The sequence below is a fragment of the Bombyx mori genome, chromosome 15, assembly GCF_030269925.1.
Source record: "Bombyx mori chromosome 15, ASM3026992v2".
Classification (NCBI taxonomy): domain Eukaryota; kingdom Metazoa; phylum Arthropoda; class Insecta; order Lepidoptera; family Bombycidae; genus Bombyx; species Bombyx mori.
The window spans coordinates 10383439-10397788 of NC_085121.1; the positions used below are offsets into that span (position 1 = coordinate 10383439).

A 14350-nucleotide genomic window follows, 5' to 3' on the forward strand; every position below is an offset into this window, starting at 1 on the left:
CTAGGAGCAGGCTTAGGGACCTCGGTAACCGTACTCGTCGAACTCGACAAAGAGTTCGCCGTGCAACCTAACCCATGAATCAGCTCGCTGAGTTTCTCGCCGGATCTTCTCAGCGGGTCGCGATTCCGATCCGGTAGTAAATTCATTCGCGAAGCAGCTACTCTTGAGTTGTTAGGTCTCCTTCGGAGGCGCTCGGGTAGCTGTTAGCAAATCCCACCCCTCCTGGCTGAGCCTTTGCTCGTCCACCTGTCCTGGTGAAACTGGAAAGGCCTCCGGGCCACCAGTAATCCTTCAATCATAAAAAAAAAAAAAAAAAAAAAAAAATAAACTGATCAGCCGTCATCATTATCATCATTATATCCTGCCCTTCTCCCAGTCATCTGGGGTCGGCGCAACATGCTTTCGCCTTCCATACTCTTCTATCATATACCATTTCTTCGCTCACTCCCCTCTTACCCGTATCGTCTTTCACGCAATGCATCCATTTCTTCTTAGGTCCACCTCTTTCTCTATATCCTTCCTTCTCCATTCATAGTTAACATTCTCTTACCAACCTCATTCTCATTTCGTCTCATCACATGTCCATACCATCCCAAACGCGCACTTCTCAGCTTCTCTGTCACAGGTGCCACTTTCAGACTTCCTCTAACATATTCATTCCGTATTCTATCCATTCTCTTTACTCCACACATCCATCGCAACATTCGCATCTCTGCTGCATGCAAATAATAAACTGATCAGTATCAACAGGATAAAAAAAAATTATGAAATGATGAATGAAATTATTTGTTAGTTCGGTTTACTGTTTAGATATTTTTTATAGTTTTTAAATGATTTGTACAGAATATATTTTATATTGTTTATTTACTGAACTGATGAGTAATAAAAGAGGATAGGTTGAAAGTTGTTATCAAAGCCCATAGACACCACAACGTGAATGGCGCAGCACGCGTTGAGACATGAGATTAAAGTGTCAATTATAACGTCTTACCCATTTCTCAAATTGAAATGCATCTGCTTCGCGACAAAAATAAACAAGATGATGGTAGGTACCAGCGACAAAAATAAACAGGGTGATGGTACCTTTTTTTTTTATTGCCGTATAGGCAGACGAGCATGCGGCCCACCTGATGGTGAGTGGTTACCGTCGCTCATGGACGTCAGCAATGCCAGGGGCAGAGCCAAGCCGCTGCTTACCGTTTAATAAGGTTTAATAAGAGTATTAGGCTTGTGGAGAGCCACAAGCCTCGTTTGAAGAAGGACAGGACCTATCAGTGTGGACTTAGAAAACACCCTATTGATATTTTAAACAAAAAGTTAAATTGTATTCGACAATTCAATATCCAATTTTAGGAAAAATTACGTCACTAACTGATAAATAAATGACATTAATGGAAAATGTTCAAATGAAACCACTTCGGTGTGTGAATGCGATTAAATCGAATTACGAGCATGCAAAACAACTCAACATGTCGGCGCTGTACCGTCCAATAAGCCAATAACAACAATTATCCGGTTAACGTGAGGCTTATTATTTCGAAGCGGTACATAAATGGACTAAATAGCTGTTGCACAAATTAAAGCAATTGGATGAAGTTGATAACGTGAATTGTAAGCACGTACAGTAAGTACCTACATCAAGCACGAAAATCTATCGAATTCGTAATGTAAATGTCCTCGATACGAAAACGGATCATTACATTAGCTGATTGTAGTACTTGATAGCCAGCCTTCGAGATTTACGTTACCGAACAATTTTCGTGTTCTCGATTATGACTATAAGTTTCGAGTTTCGAGAACGTGATAACTCGATTGCGAACCGAAAGTAAGAAAATTCATTCGTGCTGCTGAAATTAATTATTTTTAAGGACCGTAGGGACGCTGTTTAAATCGTATACATTATTTCTCGATAGTTTCCCACCAGTTACCAATAGTAAGTTTTTACTGGTAGTAGGACCTCTTGTGTGTCCGCACGGGTAGGTACCACCACCTCCCCTATTTCTGCCGAGAAGCAGTAATGCGTTTCGGTTTGAAGGGTGGGGCAGCCATTGTAACTATACTGAGACCTTAGAAATTATATCTCAAGATGAGTGGCGCTTTTACGTTGTAGATGTCTATGGGCTCCACTAACCACTTAACACCTGGACTGTGAGCTCGTCCACCCATCTAAGCAATAAAAATAAATAAAAAAAGTAACGCGTTCTGGTCTAAAGGAACAGAATCTGTGAAATACTATTGAGTTCGAAGCCTCAATAGTATGGTGGCCACTGTTGCCATAGTGGCCACTTTACGTTGCTATAAACTCAGATAATAAGCGCTTATCAGTAAAACGTGAACATATTTTACTGGTGCTAGGGCCCGCACGGGTAGATTCCACTACTAGTAGCGTGAAATGAAGTGAAGTGTAGTGAAGCAGTAATACGGTTCGGTTTGAAAGGCGGGGCTGCCTTTGTGCTGTAAAAACAGACTCTTAGAACTTATATCTCGAGGTGGGTGGCGGCATTTACGTTGTTGATGTCTATGTGCTTCCGAAACATTTTAATACCAGATGGGCAGCAAGCTCGTCCACCTATCTTAGCAATAAATAAAAACTATAAATGTGGTGTCGTGGGTCACCAGGTAGGAACGAAGTTCCTTCGCCTAATGTAGAATCGACACAATTTGCAAAAAAAAAATCGTGCTCAATTTTATGTTGGTTTTCTTGATTTTTCTCTTAAATTTTGCTGATTAGTTTTTATTTAAGTACAGGAAAGTATTTAGGAAATTCAGTATTTTAGGAAATAATAAATTACGTAAAATAAAAATAAAATCGTAATTCAAATTATCAATTTAAATAACAAAATATGTCTGTTTATTTTTGTTTGACAACATCAAATTACATAGAAATAGAAATAATTACAAAATAGAGAGAGAAGGGATGAGAGAACGAAAAGAAAAAGGGAGAAAGAGAAAGGTATTATACACTACTCGCTTGTGTATACGACTGTCGCACGTCTCATTTAACGGTTTTATTCCACGCACTTTTTTCCACGGATTTTTTCTTACGATTTTACTATCACATTTTTTTTTTCAGTTCGGTCGCGCAGCAAAATCCCTATCCCCTCCAAGCCTGCCGTAAGGAACTTCGTTCCAAAAATGTTTAAATAATGAAATATTTAACATCAAAAACTTATTCTATTTCTAAAAAGATATCACAAAGTTGCGGCACTAAATGATTAACTTGTACTTAGGCGATAAATCCGAAAGTCACGGCTATAGCACGAATAAAATTAATCTAGTTTGAGAGTGTAGCTTCGATTCATATCCTGTTTAAACATCTTTGAAATACTTCTTCACTCAGTGCTCTTAAAATATTCATGAAGCGAAAAGGTACTGCAGATTATAAACAGTATTTGCAAAAGCATTAGTTTGTAGAGAGTTACTTCGTAGAATCTTGTTTGGATAAGATTTTTTACTGCTTTATTACGACGTTTTCGCTCGCTCCCCCAGCGAACGAATTAAAATTTTAATGGATTTTCAATGGCGGCAAGTGAAATAAAACCACCTCGGTGATTACACCGCGTCTGCTCCGGTATTCTGTGTACACCGATTCTGAGCGTCAATTAAATTGCTAATTTAATTAAAGCATTCGGTTTTTATATTATTTGTTGTAAGATTTATTTTTAATAGTCTTACCTATTTCTGCCGCGGATTCCGTCATGCATTCCAGTGTGATGAGCGGAACGTCATCAAATTAGATCGTGACTTAGATCTCGTGTTTGAAGCTGAATTGCGGCACGCAAATTGTATTATCATTGGGCAGAAGTAAACACTTAACGTAAGGTGACTAGGAAGCAGTAAATAAATCCGTAAAAAAAATTAGTTATTTTAAAAAGAATTTATCTACAGCGAAGAACATAGCACGTTCGAGTTACACTGCAGTAATAATTCAAATAAGTCCGTATGTAACAAATGATGTGCTCGTGGACTAGCAACCCGGCGCGGCGGCGTTGTGTTACGTGAGTTTAGTTTGCCGAGACGGATTAATTCGGCGCTGACTCTATAGGTTTTTGTTGGCTCGTAACACGTAAGGTGTTGAAGGAACAAACAAGATTGGGGTGTAATCACGTTCAATGGCCTGTAATTGGATCATCGGAACTTGTGGATGCGCCTCCTTGGAGACTCGACCCACGTCTGACGGCTTCGGGACCCGGTTTTTATTGTGTACCGAATAATATTGATGGCTTTGCAAACGAGTTCGGAATTAGATTTTTTTTTTCGTCTTCATTCTTCATTTCTTCTGGTCAAAATCTGACTTTTTTTTTATTGCCTAGATGGGTGGACGAGCTCACAGCCCACCTGGTGTAAATTGGTTACTGGAGCCCATAGACATCTACATAGTAAATGCGCCACCCACCTTGAGATATAATTCTAAGGTCTCAAGTTTAGTTACAATGGCTGCCCCACCCTTCAAACCGAAACGCATTACTGCTTCACGGCAGAAATAGGCAGGGTGGTGGTACCCACCCGCGTGGACTCACAAGAGGTCCTACCACCAGTAAAAACCTTTGACCTTTATGCAGTTCAAAGGGTAAAAATAAAAATGTTGACGGTATTGTTTCTTGAATCTATATTTATACAGCTGCTTTCATTCTAACTCGTGTTATTATGGTACTCAGAGCAAGTACTGCGATAAAGTATAATTTGAAACAAAAAAATTTACTAACCACAAAATGCGAATTAAAAACTTTAACTGAAAAAATCTAAAAACGTACGAGATGCAACCGCAGCGCTCCCATTTGAAAAGTACGCAGGCAAATTAAATTTCTTTAAATCGAAGAACATATTTCTCGATAATTACTTGATAGCATTGTACAAAACCAATTTGTAGAATTAGCGCACAGCTGTCATTAATTATTGTCAAAAGAACTGCTCCTGTTTCATCAGACATTTTTAACACCATTTTAGGTAGTAATATCCATAAGCAATGATGACTACTTATCATCAGGTGGGGTGTATGATGATTGACGGCTAACAATGGCAAAAAAAAAATAATGGAACTAAATTGAATGAAAATAAACATAATTTTTTCCGTTTTATTCAATCGAAAATATCCACTGTTTATTTTCACTTCTCATTCTATGAACAGAATTACTAGAAAGTAAATGTCCGAAATATATTTTTTTTTTTGCGAGCATATTTTTTTCAAATACCTACTAAATTTAATGCGAAAAGCCATTGACCAAAAATGCTAATTCAGCAGAGTGCTACCGCGGTGTACATTGTTATTAACGGATTCACGAAGTAAAATAAACTGCATAAATAAAATTGGAGCATCAAAGCAGAAACCCGACCGCGAAGCTGCTTGTGCGTCAGAGTAAAATAAAATATTAAGTAAGATACGGTGTCCCGGTAACCTTACAAAGTAGGCGCTCTCTCAAGAGTGTTCCATTTCTATGAATGTATCTCGCCCGGTTGTAACACACTATATTCGAATACTAGTCTACCTGTGTGGTAGGTGATAGGACCTCTTGTGAGTTCGCACCGGTAGGTATTCTATTTCTGCCGTGAAGCAGTAATGCATTTCGGTTTGAAGGGTGGGGCAGACGTTGTATATAACTATACTGAGACCTTAAAACTCATATCTCAAGGTGGGTGGCGGTATTTACGTTGTAGACGTATATGGGCTCCAATAACCATTTAACGCTAGGTGAGCTGTGAACGCATCCATCCACCTAAGCTATAAAAAAAAGAGCTACGTTATTCATAGAACAAGTAAATGACGTTTTCTATAAAACAACGTTTTAATGTGACTATATTGGCTTCATGCGGCCAATGATCGGAGGCGCTGGCGGGACAAGGAGTAAAATCATGTCGAATTATAAAGGTCACAACCGTCAGCAGTGAGGAAACGACGCGAGGAGGAGGAGGATATTGGCTTATGTCCTACTCGAATGGAATGCATGGAATTCGCTAATCACGATGGGTATTTCTCGGAGGGTTCAGTAATGTAATAGGCTAGGACACTATTATTATGGACAAGTTATAGTAGCAGACAGTAGTGGTAGATTGAGGTGACCTGGGGCGCACACCCGTATTCGCCAAAATTAGCCGCACGCGACTTAATACCGTCATTGAACAACATCGCATATTACGATATACGAAAGTTAAATGTAATTCATAAAGCCGATTTTTATTTCCATTACATTTTTAAATGAAAGTTCTCGCGCAACCCGAGTTTAAGTGGTTACCGGGATCCATAAGCATCACAACTTAAATGCCGCTGCCTACCTTAAGACACGAGGTCAAAGCTTAGATTTTATTAGCGAAAGGCTCGCTACCGTGATAATAACCGTGATACAAAGCGTGATAATAATTGACAATTTAGCCTACCACTAATTACCCACGAACTATCCAAGCATTTTAACTTTAATCACATTTTCTCTTTTTAATAAAGAGCTATATTAATTACTGTTGGAAATCTATAAAGCTTACTGCATTATGCTATTTACGACAGTATAAAATTTCATTTCCATCTTTTTTCATTCAAATTCAATCAATTTATAATGGCTTCGCGTAATCACTACCAGAGATTATTCTGTTGTTCATTTCATAAATAATTGTATATATTATGTATTTATATTAATTTATTTGTAATATACTCGTAGTATCATATGCATATTTTTTTGTTTGTTAAATAGTTACTGTGTCCTCTTATCACGTTTCTTTGATTTATGTTGACATCCCATTTCATTCTACTAGTAGTTGACTTAAGGCAAAAGACGAGAAAGTCATGAATAAGTATGAGGAATCGCTAGCGAAGAGCAGCTGTTTCTTTCTTGATGACATACAAAGACAACTTTCCCTTATTGATGGCCAATCTACAGTAGTGGAGAGATATGCTTCTTAAAAGGGGTCCACGAAACAAATCTATATCTATATATATAAAAATGAATTGCTGTTCGTTAGTCTCGCTAAAACTCGAGAACGGCTGGACCGATTTGGCTAATTTTGGTCTTGAATTATTTGTCGAAATCCAGAGAAGGTTTAAAAGTTAGACAAATATGAAAATTCTCGGAATTAAATAAAGTTTAGGTCTTTTATTTGTCGATTGAGGCACTACGAAGTCTGCCGGGTCAGCTAGTTATATAATAAAAACATCAATTCATATTATCATGACCTTTTTATTAACAATAAAATTAATCATGTGCGATAGGTACATAATTAAACTCCCGATTTAAAGATGCACAAGCCGGGTACTGCAAAACTACAGATTCGCTCCGATCATTCGTGAACAACTTCCCTCTGCTTCCCTCTCGTAAGTCAAAGAAATGTTACTTATTATAATGTTACGAAATCAATTGCAGTCCGTTGCGCTCAATTGTACTGAGCTCTTGTTAACCGTGAGAATGAAAAGTTACAGTGGATTGCAAAAAAGTATTTACGGGTAACACAATATTTCGTAACATTCATTTTAATCAATTCACTTTGAATTTGATACGTGTTAAGTTAAACCCAATTAATGTAATCAACGATCACTTAACAATTAATTTACGCAATTATAAAACTATGAATTGTCTAAGTATTGTACATTTTCATTCTCATATCGGTGTGTGTTTCCGGAAGAATTATAAATCTACTGATTACAATAAAAGCGCTTGCGTTTTTCATTAAACATTATTTAAAACGCATCATGCATCTCTCTTACCATTTATAATCGTGAAATATGTAAGAAGAAAATTTTATTGAATATAATAAATAACAATAAATAAATATTTTATTTACAGTTCAAATTTTTATCGCCTATCTATTTATCTCTGAAACATAAAGAATCGACACATATTTATTTCTGTTCTTTCAAGAATGTATTGTGAGGCAAAAAAGTTTGTTGATGGAAACCAAACATGCTCTCGGTATAAATTTAATCATGAATATGGTATTGATCAATTGTAAAAATTAAACGGTAAATAAATCGGTGGTTTAACAAACTAAAGTTTGAATATCTCACAAATGACGCGAACTACGCATCATAAAAAACGCTTCTCTGTTTAAATTCATTGATAAAAATACATACAAATACAAAAATTAAATTGGCATGCATATTTTGGCACATGTTTCCATTATAATATTATATGATTAAATACAAAACAATATTCATAAAATTGAGATTAAAATTCTAAAACTGCAATTTAAATCAAAGCTATAACAAATCATCCTATTTTAATAATAATTATTATATATATATATATTCTCCTTATTTTATACATTTCGTGTTTATTGTACAACTTGTATATAAACTGCTGGTCTTGATTTTTAAAACAAATGAAGACTCACCGACGCTCGCTTCCGTCCTGCTTAGCCTTCATAGATTTCCTTCTCAAAACAACAACTGTAGTCTCGTGAAAACAGCTTAAAAACACGCATCATACATACATATATACTATAATAAGTATTTACAATTTATTTAGAGTTGAATTATTAATTTATTTTAATTTTCACATTTTTTGGTACAGTTTTTTTTATATCCTAAAAACGTGTCAAATGAAAAACGTTTTACACAAAAAAATATATTGAAATTCGTAAGCCATGAAATTAAATTACTTGTAATTACTAATGCAAGTACAAAACTGTTTTACATTTGATCATCGTTCAATTATTTTACATCCAAACCATTTTTACCTACTTAAATCTTATTTGGCAGTAGTGATCTTTATAATTACCAAAATGACGTAATCACCAGTTTTGGCTACGTCTCCTTAAAATACAATATGTTTATAATCAATATTAAATATGTAACAAATTACATTATTTATATTATTTTCGATTTTACATCTTTTCTTTGTTCAAAATTGTTCCATATTCGTCGTAATAAATATCCACAGGAATAAAAACGGAAACAAAATGGCGTCAAAAAAATTAATTCCCTAGACTGTAAAAAACTTAGTCTTTTTTGTATGTAAACATAATATAAAGAGATGAGGGTGACATATAATTATGTTACAAGTCTTCCGGGATATTATAATAATTAAAGCTCAAATTTATGGATAAGAAAATATCCATTCGTTTTCTATGTGTTAAAGAAAATCTTATTCGAACACTCGTTATCATTTGGCACTCAGTGCCGGATCAAATACAACGGGGTATACGACAAACGTTTGTACACAATTTGTTCAAACTCACCATGAAAACATAGTAACGACGTATTTACGAACCGTCAGCGAAAACAAAACGTATAATTAACATTCCAAAACGTATCTATCGACATTTACAACGATCCCAATGTATTATTATTCAATCTATAAACAACGCATCATTACATTCCGCCAAGGAAACACAATAGCATCCTTTAGGACAACGTAACCGATGAACATTGAGTGTAAACAGTACGGCCTGAGACGTGGCGCCGCCCGAACTCACTCGCGCACTCTAGAACACTTCGACGTACCTAACGATTTAAGATAATAATAATAATAATAATATTGTCTCGACAAAATCTCACTCCACGACGCTCGTCAAATACCAGCGAGTCGTATATACTAGGTATATATAAATTTGATAAAGTTAATTCGTATTGAAACTTCCCATGTGTGAATATGTAGACGCTTGTCAGTAGACGGCGGACAGGCGGAGTGCGGGGGGCGGCAACCCTCGCTCGGCGGAGGCGCGCTGTTAAATAATGCTCTCCCGGTTCCTCTCGTTCTCCTCCTGAGAGCTCAGCGAGCTCCCGCCGCAGATCTGCATCTCTATTTCTTGCAACCTATCGTATAGGAGACCACTAATTCTGAATGATTATTGAATGTTTAAAGTTCCCAACGGCCCGGAAACTTTCTATTACAAAATACAGATTTGGTTTCAAACGTACAATGGCTGTGACGATGTAATTGAAACTTCGACCATAGGTCTCTAAGTGGGTGGCGATATCCACGTTGGGATATCTATGGGCTAAGATAACTACTTAACATAAAGCATATCCAAATGGATGAAAGAGGAAATTGATAGAAGTGGTTTATATAAAAGTGATGTACTACGTTTTTTCTACATGATCACACAGTTTTCTAGTGAAATAATTACGTTGGGTGATCTTTAACGCGTTTTTATTCTTAGCTTGACCTGTATGGATTTAACTATCGAAATCTTTCGACGCAATCTCAACCAGTGTTAAAACGCCGAATTAACATGAAAATTTGTAAAAAAGCATCACGAGAACTAAAAATAGCAATTTTAGTTTTGTTTTGTTGTTAAAGTGCATTTTTTACCCTTTTATCTGTTATTAACTAATTTTAAAGACTATGGAATTATCTCAAATGTCTGAAACCACGTGGAGTAGCGAATGTTTTTGATCATTAGCCATGAGGGTTTCAATAAAAACTAAAACTACACCACAGTATTATTTTTCCCCAACATATGCATAGAAATTACTGGTTTCAGAAGAGACACATCCTGTGCTGTTCCACGAAGAAGTGGTTTTCCCTTATAATGAAAATAAAAACTCTGAAACTATAAATTAAAAGAAAGGATATTTCATACATCGCCGTTACAATAACAATCCAAATCGATCGTAGACTCAACAATTGTAACTACACTGTTACTTTTTTCTTACGCAACTTATTTCGTATACAAATTTAAATATATAAAGAAATGATCTATAAACACAGAACTGTCGGTGGGATAGTTAAAAGTTTTTTTAGTATCGTGCTAAGGTGATTATTTTAAAAAATCAAATGTCGGCGTTCAATTTTATCGAAACCGGCCTATTCTATTTAGCATTTTTTTGTATTCAACATAGTTTTTAAGAGGCAATAAAAAAATTAAATTAACTATGATGGTACAGCATGTCACCTTTGGTCAACTTCCCACTGCTGCTGGCTCAGCTTCGCGGACATTGCGGCATTTTCGGTTTCGACAGTGTAGAGTCGCTCGCGCAGTCGCTTAATCTCACTCTCGAGCACCTCATGAGAGTCGATGAATGCGCGGGGAGCACCCCCGCCCGCACCCCCACCTCCACCCCCCGCCGCGCTACTACGAGCGCTTGACGCACACGACGCCACCGGGGATGCTACACGAAGAGGACTTACTGACGAACTGCCAACAAAATAATTCAATAAATTTTTTTCATAACAAATAAGTACCTTTTTTTTATTGCTTAGATGGGTGGACGAGGTCACAGCCCACCTGGTGTTAAGTGGTTACTGGAGCCCACAGATATAAGTTCTAAGGTCTCAGTATAGTTACAACGTCTGCCCCACCCTTCAAACCGAAACGCATTACTGCTTCACGGCAGAAATAAGCAGGGTGGTGGTACAACCCGCGCAGACTCACTAAAGGTCCTATCACCAGTAAAAAGTGCCTATAACTGAAACATTACATTACCAAATACAGCGAATAAAACAAAAGAAGAAGCACTGGACGATATTCGAAAGCTTCAATTATTTTGAAGCCCACCGACACGTTATTATGTCAATTAAAATACAACGAATCGTTTCAATAATTCGAATGAGTATAATGTCAAGGCGTATTATCACCTATAAAGCTGGTCCCGATAAGAAGGCGGGTGTGAGGAGTGCAGAGGCGGCGGCAGCGGTGCGGCCGGAAGCTGCATCTCCTCGATGGGTATGCGCCCGCTCGTCTCCACGAGTCCGGGCGTCGACTGGCACCGACCCATTGCCACTACAACAACATGACGAAACGTCAGTGACCGAATCTCTTTCGCTTCGATGTGTAAGAACAGGCTTACTGTTTTACTTAGTCGTGTCATTGTTTTCAAATAATATTACGAGGGAAATATAGAGTTAGAGCACGGTCTTTGCTTATTGCAATGGCAGTAATCTTCAAAAGGACATTCATAACTAAAGCTAAGCATGATCGTTTCTAAAGTTTGAAAACATCTTTACAGGAGACAGCTAACTATTTTATTTCTTAAAAATTGTAATGTAAAAGGCAAACAAAATTAAATTGTGAGATTTTCGAGAAATCTATAACCTTCTTGCAATAAATTATTAGATCTCAAACAAGATGAGAGTACCTAATTTTAGATAACAATGTTGTATACAAATATTTTTTTTTTTTTTTTTTTTTTTTTTTTTTTTTTTTTTTTTTTTTTTTTTTTTTTTTTTTTTTTTTTTTTTTTTTTTTTATGATTGAAAGTTTACTGGTGGCCCGAAGGCCTTTCCAGTTTCACCAGGACAGGTGGGCGAGCAAAGGCTCAGCCAAGAGGGGTGGGATTTGCTAACAACTGCCCGAGCGCCTCCGAAGGAGACCTAACAACTCAAGAGCAATTGTTTCGCGAATGAATCTACTACCGGATCGGAATCGCGACCCGCTGAGAAGATCCGGCGAGAAACTCAGCGGGCTGATGCATGGGTTAGGTTGCACGTCGACCTCTTTGTCGAGTTCGACGAATACGGTTACCGGGGTCCCTAAGCCTGCCCCTAGTATTAGAGCTGAAGGCATCTAATGCAAAGGTTATTGGATCTGATGGATCCGTAAGGACGTGTCTAGGGCGTCGACGGTGACTGGCTCCTGCATGATCAGGATTCGGGGAGTAGTCAGCGGCGGCAACGATAAGGCGATTATCATGACGCATAGCCTTATCGAAGTATCGTTCCGACGCTGACTTCATGTATTTCCGAATTGATTCGAGGCCCAGGTCGTCGTGTAGGTCAACGTTCCTCACGAACCACGGAGCCCCGACAGCTAACCTGCAAAAGCGGGATTGTAGGGATTGGAGGGTGTCTATGTGTGTGCGGGCCGCGTGAGCGAACACCACACTCGCGTAAGTCATGACGGGCCTTATGCAAGTTTTGTAAAGTGTCACCTTGTTCCGAAGGGACATTTTACTCCGCTTACAGATCATGGGGTAGAGTCTACCGAGAATAAACGCGGCACGGTCACGGACTGATTTTATATGCGGGCGGAATGTCATCGATGCATCCAGGGTAACGCCCAGGTACTTGACCTTCCTGGCCCAGGGTATGGGTTGTCTAAAGAGAGTAATCGGGGGTGTGAGATTCCTCCTCCTAATCCGGGAGGAAATCCGTGTGGAGCTTCCCCTCTGAAATAGCACCGCAGTACTTTTCGCTGGGTTGATGTCTATGCGCCATTTTCGGAACCACTGTCCTAGGGCTAGGGCTGCGCTCTGAAGCTTCTTCGCGATTAGGAACTTATTTCTACTAGAATAGTAAACAGTCGTGTCGTCGGCGAATAAAGCTAAATGGGTCGGCGGCGACCGGGGAATATCGTTGACGAATAAGCTAAATAGGAGGGGTGAGAGGACAGAGCCTTGCGGGACTCCAGCTGTGAGAGGTCGTGGGGAGGAGCGGGTTCCCTCGACTCGATATCGAAAAGAGCGGTTCGACAAGAAGTCCCGTATGATGAGCACGAGACTATCCGGCACGCCCATGTTGAATAGTTTGAAAATCAAACCGTTGTGCCAGACTTTGTCGAACGCTTTTGCGACGTCGAAGAAGAGAGCTCCCGTGTATAACGGTTTTGGTCGATTAAGCCCCACAAGAATGTGCTCCGTGAGGCGGTGCACCTGTTGAACGCATGAGTGATTTGTACGGAATCCGAATTGTTCATCGATGAGAATGCCCTTGGATGAGACGAAATCTCTGAGGCGCTTGTAGAGCAGACGCTCATACAGCTTGCCTAGAGACATGAGGAGGCTAATCGGGCGGTAACTCGTCGGATGATTTTTTGGTTTACCGGGTTTATGTATGCCGATAACGTCCGCTTCTTTCCACACCGCGGGAAAGATACAGTTCGCCATAGCGGCATTGAAAATAGATGCCAACATCACGATGAGTTGGACGGGTAGAAGTTTAATAACGCGGTTAGATATACCGTCGGAACCGGGAGCCTTGCGAGGACGTAGGTCTTTGATCAAGTCTTTAACTTCCATCGGGGTGACGGGTGGTAACGCATCCGAGGGTGGCAAGGAGGCTCTGCGTTCTACCTCACTGTCTACTAATTCTACATGAACAGGGTCCACGGATTGAGTGCTGGGCGTGCACTGGGTTTGCAATGTATCGGCCAGCAGCTCTGCTTTTTCGTCATCATCAAAGGCCGCGAGTCGGCCTGAGGGGCCTACGAGGGGGGGCATAGTTACTACCGTATCCGATTTGAGAGTACGAGCTAAGCGGTAGTAAGACCTTTGGGAGGGCGCGAGTCCTTCTAAGAAATCAGACCATCTGGCATCTCGGACTTCGGCGATGCGAGACTTTACGTCGCGTTGTAGGGCACGCATTCGAATACGATTTTCCGCGGTAGGATACCTGTCGTAGGCGCGTATCGAGGCGTTCTTAGCTCTAAGGAGTTCCCTAATATCGTCGGACAATTTGAAGCGGTGAAGGAAGTCTTCCGCTACAACTTG

At 39.0% G+C, this 14350-nt stretch overlaps 1 protein-coding gene across 1 annotated transcript in view; it reads right to left on the reverse strand.

Moving 5' to 3' along the window:
* Positions 1 to 7143: 7143 nt before the first annotated feature.
* LOC101739015 (cyclic nucleotide-gated cation channel alpha-3) overlaps positions 7144 to 14350 on the reverse strand; it is a 92630-nt gene continuing 85423 nt past the window's right edge. Inside the window, exons 11-13 of the mRNA XM_062672612.1 lie at positions 11502 to 11646; positions 10819 to 11061; positions 7144 to 9736 (exon numbers count right to left, since the gene is read on the reverse strand). Coding sequence (XP_062528596.1) covers positions 9649 to 9736; positions 10819 to 11061; positions 11502 to 11646 — 476 coding nt within the window. The 3' untranslated portion in view covers positions 7144 to 9648. The remainder of the gene's footprint in view (positions 9737 to 10818; positions 11062 to 11501; positions 11647 to 14350) is intronic.